The sequence below is a fragment of the Bison bison genome, unplaced genomic scaffold (genome assembly GCF_000754665.1).
Source record: "Bison bison bison isolate TAMUID 2011002044 unplaced genomic scaffold, Bison_UMD1.0 scf7180017864297, whole genome shotgun sequence".
In the NCBI taxonomy this organism is placed as follows: domain Eukaryota; kingdom Metazoa; phylum Chordata; class Mammalia; order Artiodactyla; family Bovidae; genus Bison; species Bison bison.
In genome coordinates this window covers 5,232,001-5,240,040 of record NW_011494869.1, presented here as the reverse complement: position 1 = coordinate 5,240,040, position 8,040 = coordinate 5,232,001, and the positions used below count along the sequence as shown (strand labels likewise).

Sequence of the window (8,040 nt, the reverse complement as noted above, 5' to 3'; positions counted from 1 at the left end):
TTTCAAACTGAAGCACCCAGCCATCTGCCATTGTGGATTTTGTGGAAAGAATACCCAATGCTTGCTGGCACCTGGTACATGAGGCTCTCCTGCCTGACGCCATCATTTGCTTGGCAGGTAAGAGGCAACCTTGCTTTGCATCGTTTCTCCTGTTTTCTTTCTCTGGACCACAAGAGGGCATTCTTTCATCATTTTCAACTTGGATTATACCAACACTTAGTAGACATGCACCTCATTTAAACAGGAAGTTAGATTATGAATGCCAAAATGGTTCACCAAAGTTAGTGAAACTCTAGGCTTATAATTTTGCCCCCAGATTCATGGAACCAAGACACATCCTTGAAAGTCATCAGTTTATAAATGATATGGGGAAAATTTCTAGGTTAGTTATATGGATCAAAAAATGAAGTACTATTTGTGGAAGGCTGTTTTTAGGTATTAGGAGTACTATTTCTTTTTGTGAATTCATTCATTATAGCAGATATAGTTACAGATGTCTTGGTTTATTTGCAGATATTAAATCAGAAGATTGAAGTGAAAAAGATTTTTATTAACTTTTCAAGGTATCTGTGTTAACAACAAAAGTTGAAGGAAGAAGGACATTCATATAGGCATGGTAGTCACTGTGTAGTAATAAAGCTAATATATATTACAAACAAGCAGAGAGTAGCAATTACTAAGCAAGTTCCTTAGGTCAGACAGATTCTGTCATTTCTTCCTCTGAGCAATTCCCTCTGCCATAAACCACAGAGAGGTAATTAAAGAAAAATAGATCATTGAGGAGATGGATGCTCTCTAGCCAGATTTATTCCTAAAAATATATCCCTAAAGAGAGAGGAATTAAATTGTGTAGAGGGCCTTAAAGAATACTGTCTGGCATCTTTCTACCTTTCTGTCTGGCTTTACATCCTAAGAGCCCTTTTGAGCCTAATCAGATTTTGCCATGATAGCAGTCATAAGAATTAGTTACATTATTTAATAAAGTTATCCAAAAACGTAAGAATTTAGTCTGTTCTCTACTATTCATTCCTCGTGGAAAAAGAAAAACACAGATCTTAAAAACTAAAGCAAATCAAGGAAGCTCAAAATAGAAACCAAGATTAGGTTACATTTTTAGAAGGAAGTCCGGTCTTGTGAATCTTATTTTATGGCTTTGATCTGGTTGTCCATTGGGATGGACTTGCCCAAGTGATGGCCCACAGAAAGGCCAAATTTCTTACTTTTCTGCTCATCCTGCACCTCCTTTTTCATTAAGAATCCTGCCTGGAAATTTAGGTCAAAGAGGCTACTTGGAGCAAAATACAGTGGCATCTCATCCCAAATATTCTCCAGGCGTTTCTTCCATCCTTCCAGGATCTGAACTCGGGCATCCTCGGGAGTGTGCCCAATGCTATATGTCAGTTGAGGTTCCAAGACTTGGAAGCCACAGAAGTGCAGAGTGCCACTCTGAGGATACACAAAGCACAGAGGTGAGTCACAGCTCAGACGCCACACACCTTGTACCACATACAATGAAAGTTAATCTGGGTTTCCCAGTAGGACACCCTGATGTGAAGGCCTTGAGAATTAGTTCATAGCTCCATCCTCACACCTTGTGCTCTCTGTACCTAGCTGTTACCTATTTTAGCCTATTCAGCTGTACTCTTCTCTTAATGAATAAAGCCTTTGAAACTGTGCCAGCCTGGCACTATCTGCCAGAAGTGCCCAAAGTTCTGTTACCTCAGGGAGGGTTTCAGCTTCTCAGCAGCTGACTGTTGCCAAGACCTGCAAAGGTGCGTTTCTTTGCCCCTCCACATTACCAGACGAGTCTTCATAAAGTATTATTACTAATACTGATTCCCTCATTCTGTAGATAGTCACCTCACATGCTCTTCTTGCCAGCTTTAGGAGATTATCCTGAGGGTCCAGTGACCGCCAAAAAAACCTGCTTCAGACTTCAGTTTTATTAGCTGAACTAAATAATTTCTTAACTTTTCTTGGGCTCTGATAGTCTGTGAGACTGTAGCAGCAACTTGGAGGACAGGGAGATTGGCGAGAGATGCCAGTCACGTGGCTGTACAAACCTGGGGGAGTCATCCATGCTATCCTCTGGCTAGGAGGAGAGAGTGGTATTTGACCATGTGCACACATGAGTTATTCTACAAGCCTGGGGTCCTGGGAAGACAGGTCAGTCCTAAAAGGAAGCCCCTTCTGTAGTTCTTTGATCTTCATACCTCAGGTCTGTTTCCAGATGCTATCTGGAGGATTTGGACCCAAGAGAAAATTCAGTTAATCCCCCTGAAGGGTCACTGAAAACAAGATACCTGAATTGGCCAGAGAATGATGTTCATGTCCCCATGGATACCATGCAGAGAGTACATGGAGCCGCTGCCACCAGTGGTGATGGAAAGCACCGCCTTCTTATTCTGTAAAAGAAAAGTCATTATCATCTACATCTCTTTGGTGACAGGAAGTTAATGAAACAGCCCCAGGGAAAAGAATATAAAAGTCCCCACCCTCCACCCCCTGCTGCCTAGCTCTGCTCCTTGTATTACTTCAAACGTTGGCTCTTCTGAGCCATGCAGTATGACTCTGCAGAAGTACCAGCCTGGAAAGTGGTACGCAGAGGGACAGGCCCAGGATTCCATACTCTTGCATGTGAAGGCTGTCACAGTAACGCAAAATCAGTGCTGACTGCTGGTGCCTAGGTAGAGTTTTTTAAATCTGTCTCCTCACAGTACTAGGCATGTATCGAGGCTTGTGATCTAGAAGGTCTCAAAAATACTTCTTGTATAGTTTTGGGTGTCTAGAAAGTGAAGACAGACCCCTTTTTTTTAATGGACACGTTCATAAAGTCCATATCAGTACATAAAGAGAAAATAGTATAATGATACATTCACCATCCTGCTTTAACTCTCAGTATTTTTCCATTCTAGGTTTATCTAATCTCCATACATCTCTCCCAAAGGGACCTGGAGCCTGATTGTGGTATCTAACTGTACTCAAAACTCTGCATCAAGACAGAGTCTTTCTAAAATCCAGGCATTAAAAAAAAGAAAACCAAGAACAATTATCCACCTACCCGAAAAGGCCCCTTATCATACATGGCAGCATACTTGTAAGCGAACTCCCCTATGAGCACCCGCTCAAACCAGCCTTTCAGGATGGCAGGGACTCCAAACCACTGCAGGGGAAACTGAGGGACAGAGGACAGAGAGGTTAGATTGGGAGCACCCCCAGCACAGAAGATCCAGTGCTTAGCTGTTGTCCATGACATCACTGAGGGGGAAACTTTCTTCAGGTCCTGTCATTCCTCTTGGAGAAGGTAGAACATTCAAGAAAAGAAAATTAAAAAAAAAATCATTGCCCTTGGTCAGTCAGCTAGACAGACATTCCTATTCCTGCATACAAATAACAAATATCAGGTGGGTGTGAAGAGAGCCACGTGAAATAAAGACTTGTTTCTGTGAAATCTCGTTTGGCAGCAAAATCTAAATGGCAAGGATTGGAGGCAAAGTTGGCCTCAGTGTGTGACACCTAAATCAATATTTTCTCAAGAACTTGCTTCAGTGGGTGTGGTATCACAAATATGAGACCTGTACCTTGTGCTCATGGATGTAAAATCTTATCATTTAGAATAAACAGAACCAAAAAAAAAGAATAAACAGAACCACTCAAAATGCTATCAAATGATCAGTGTAACTAAGGTTCATCAGGGAATTCTCACAAGAAAGACATGCTGGGGCTCTTGTCCTGGTAAAAGTCGAGCAAGGCCATACCAGTATTTCTTCTTGACTCACTTAAAGGCTACGATGACAGGAACATGCCCAGAGGTTAAAAGAAAAAGCTAGGACAGAGAAGAAATTTGTAGGACTTGGTAGTTCTCCCTTTGAAGAATGGTTGACCCACAGGAAAGAGAGTAAGGAAGTCAAGTTTTAGACACGATTGAGAATGAGACCTGCATTCTTACCCTGAATCTGCCAATAATGTGAGGCATGACCTCTGCAACACAAGCCCCTTCCTCATCCTTTTATAAAAAGAGGGGCTTGAGGGGTCTCTAGGAGCTTCTCATATTCTCACATTTAAGGTGCTCCAATTGTGAAGGGCATATGTGCAGCTTTTAGGATGTGTAGGTTATTTGAGCAAGTAGATTTGGTCCCCTGTGAATGTTCTCCAGTCAGGGCTGAAAATAGAATTGGTTGGCTTGCTTGATATTAAAAGTTGACTCTCAAGTTCCTTTTGGAGAAGTGAGACAGCTGAGCAGGGCCTAGCCCATGTGGCACGTTGGTATGAATGCGGGCAGTCTTTCCTCAGGACATTTATTTTAATGTTGCCAGACTATCATTTCTAGCACACTGCTTTTGCTGGAATAAGACTCTTCCTGTCGTCTGTTGCAAAACTGATACAATAAATATGCAAATCTGTGGAGTTTACATTGCCCTTCCTTGTGTTGCTGTTTTGCAGTGTGCAACCTATACAGTTGTATGGTAGTAAAGAAAACATATGCATTGGATAGAAGCTGAATTTAAAGGCCGTCCTTTCCAATTATAAAATACGGTGATTCTTAGAAGCAGAACTGCAAGTTGCTACTGCTGCTGCCTTAGCTGTACTGCAACAAGAGAGTAGAAAATATAGACCAAAAAGGGGTCCTTTGAGGCACTGGCTAATGTTATGTGGCTTTGATTCATAGCAACAGGTAGAATAAGGGACTTCAAAGGTTAGAGTCTTTGCAGCTGATTGAATAACTACAAAAATCACAGCCAGTATCAAACTTAGGAAGTTTCCAGGGTCGCATACATTCCATGTTTAATACCAAAACGCTGGTTGCGGTGGGTAGCAGCGAAGTCACTGACTACAGTCCACCATTGTCAGGAAGCGTGACTTGCAAGAAGCATACCCAGTTTCAGTACTGACTGCTAATGGTGAGGCAGCTTCCAGGAGAAAGGCTGTGGTTTTACTGCTAGAACACATTAAGCAGGGCAGTGCACACTGCACTGGGAGCTCCCATCGCAGAGAAGTCAAGCTCTTATGCCTCGCTCTACAAACTGTTTTCAGGATGCTTATGGAGATGGGGTGAGAACTGTAAACGTGAATGATTCCATGAGAAATTACTAATTGAAGAAAAGACTAAACATTCTCGGGAAAAGAGCTCAAGGCTCACATGTTATCTCTGCAGTCACAGTCATACTTTCAAAGAATACACAGCCAGCTTCATAACATCTATAAATCTGTGTAATCCTGCACCTTTGAAGTAATTATCCTTCTTTAAGGAGAGTGTGGTCAAGGGGCTGTGACTTTCCTAAGAGCACATAGCTAATTAGGTGTCAGGTCTAGGACAAAAAAACAAGTGTCTCAACACCCCTTCTGATGTCTTACCACACCTGAAAAATCACAAGGTCTGCAGCTTCCAGCTTCTTTTGTTCGGCCACAATATCTGGGCTCAGACGGCCTTCTTTATAAGCTAAAACAGTCTCGGCAGGATACTGAAAGTTCCCGGGGTCCTTCAGTTTACCTGCAGAGAGGAAAAGAGAAGCTGACGCCAGAGGGCCAAGGCGGGGCCAGAAAGCCCACAAGGGAGAAGTTCCACAAAGACCTAATTAAAGGGGAGAGCCGCTCCCACCTGTGATGTCCTTTCTGGAGATGACGGGATTGAAGTTCATGGCATACAGGTCCGACACAGTGACCTCCCATCCTTTCCTCTTCAAAGCCTCTATGGCAGCCTCCTTCATGGCATAGTTGAAGGACGTCCTCTCTGAGTGGGCCAGTACGATCAGTGCTTTTCTGACTGTTTAGACACACACAAGGCACATGGAGAAAATCAGTCACCAACCAGCAAAGCTCAGGCTGCAGGGGAGCCCAGCTGGGCTCCATAATGGAAGACGTGACTTTGTTAGACACTGGGTTATGCAACCTGTCCAACTGCATCCAGAAATACATTTTCTCCTAAGTCCCATTGATCAAAGGAGCAATTTTTAACTCACTGGGGAAACAGTAGCTAATTTAATAAATCGTTTTGGCATACTTAATCAAACATCTGCATAAAAATAAAATTCAGTTCAGTTCAGTCGCTCAGTCATGTCCGACTTTTTGTGACCCCGTGAATTGCAGCACGCCAGGCCTCTGTCCATCACCAACTCCGGGAGTTCACTCAAACTAACGTCCATAGAGTTGGTGATGCCATCCAGCCATCTCATTCTCTGTCGTCCCCATAAAATTATCACCTTAGAAATCTCATATAAAGTGTTAGAGGTCAGTACAGTGGTTATCCTCTATCAGGGAATAATGACCAGAAAGAAACAAAGCACCTGGGGTGCTGTCTGTGTTCTATTTTTTAAAATATTTATTTGGCTTTGCTGGGTCTTAATTGCAGCACTTGGGAAATCTATGATCTTCATTACAGCTTGGAGGATTGTTGTGGCATGTGGGATCTAGTTCCTGGACCAGGTATCGAATCCGGACCCCATTCATGGGAGCAGAGTCTTAGCCACTGGACCACCAGGGAAGTCCCCTGTTCTATTTCTTGAAATGGATGCAGATTATACAAGCGTGTGTTCAGTTGGTGAAACTTCACTTAGAACTTGTGCACTTTCCAGTGTGTCTATAACATTCAACACAAGTTTCCCACTTACCACACACAGCAACAACTTACTGGCAGATTAAAGATCTAAATTTTAAAAACTGAAACTATTAGGCTAGTATGGGATGCTCTATGTACTCTGCTTTATGTCTCATTTTTAATTGAACATCAAGGGACCACAGTATTTAAATTATAAACTCTGCTAATACCTTTATCTAGAGGCTTGTTGTCATTTTTGTCTTTTATGAAATTTCTGTTGCCAAGAAAGGCAGGATTACATTTTTCTCTTCTAGATTGAGTTGGTGTAGTGTATCATTGGTTATCAGAATACTCATAGCTTTGGGACTTTGAAATGGTAAATATTCACGATTTGTGAAAAAAGCATGACACATAACTGTATAATCTTAATTATAAAAAAATGCATGTTTAATTGGATAAATATGCATATAGGACCTAGAAAGGACACATTAAAAGGTAAACTGATTAGGGATAACTTTTTTTTTTTGCTTCTTGTGTTTTTTTGGTTTCCTATTATGCATATGTTAACTTTTAAGAAATGTTATTTTTAAAACCTTAAAAAGTATGGGACGAAAGGGAGAAGTTGTATAACCTCTGGATAGAGGCTACTTTTTTTTAATTATTATTTTTTTTAAATTTAATTTTATTTTTAAACTTTACAATATTGTATTAGTTTTGCCAAATATCAAAATGAATCCGCCACAGGTACACCCGTGTTCCCCATCCTGAACCCCCATCCCCGCTCCGGGTCGTCCCAGTGCACCAGCCCCCAGCACCCAGCATCGTGCATTGAATCCGGACCCATGAAGGAAAAGCTTGACAGATAAAGCCCCAGAAACATTAAAAATTGTGTTTAATGAAAGTTTCCAGAAACAGAGTCAAAAGACAACCAGGAGAAGATATTCACAACTCTTACCAAAAAGAGTTAAAATCCACCCCCCAAGTTCAGTTGCTCAGTCGTGTCCAACTCTTTGCAACCCCATGAATCACAGCACACCAGGCCTCCCTGTCCATCACCAACTCCCGGAGTTTACTCAAACTCATGTCCGTCAAGTCGGTGATGCCATCCAGCCATCTCATCCTCTGTCCCCTTTTCCTGCCCCCAACCCCTCCCAGCATCAGAGTCTTTCTAATGAGTCAACTCCCCGCATGAGGTGGCCAAAGTATTGGAGTTTCAGCTTCAGCATCAGTCCTTCCAATGAACACCCAGGACTGATCTCCTTTAGGATGGACTGGTTGGATCTCCTTGCAGTCCAAGGGACTCCCAAGAGTCTTCTCCAACACCACAGTTCAAAAGCATCAATTCTTCGGTGCTCAGCTTTCTTCACAGTCCAACTCTCACATCCATACATGACCACAGGAAAAACTATAGCCTTGACTAGACGGACCTTTGCTGACAAAGTAATGTCTCTGCTTTTGAATATGCTATCTAGGTTGGTCATAACTTTCCTTTCAAGGAGTAAGCG

General features: G+C 42.2%; 1 protein-coding gene across 1 annotated transcript in view; it reads right to left on the bottom strand.

The window, feature by feature from the left end:
- Positions 1–529: 529 nt before the first annotated feature.
- The window catches only part of NQO1 (NAD(P)H dehydrogenase, quinone 1), a 13,945-nt gene continuing 6,434 nt past the window's right edge, over positions 530–8,040 (bottom strand). Inside the window, exons 2-6 of the mRNA XM_010850944.1 lie at positions 5,600–5,764; positions 5,361–5,491; positions 3,062–3,175; positions 2,304–2,405; positions 530–1,446 (exon numbers count right to left, since the gene is read on the bottom strand). Of these exons, the coding sequence (XP_010849246.1) occupies positions 1,141–1,446; positions 2,304–2,405; positions 3,062–3,175; positions 5,361–5,491; positions 5,600–5,764 (818 nt within the window). The 3' untranslated portion in view covers positions 530–1,140. The remainder of the gene's footprint in view (positions 1,447–2,303; positions 2,406–3,061; positions 3,176–5,360; positions 5,492–5,599; positions 5,765–8,040) is intronic.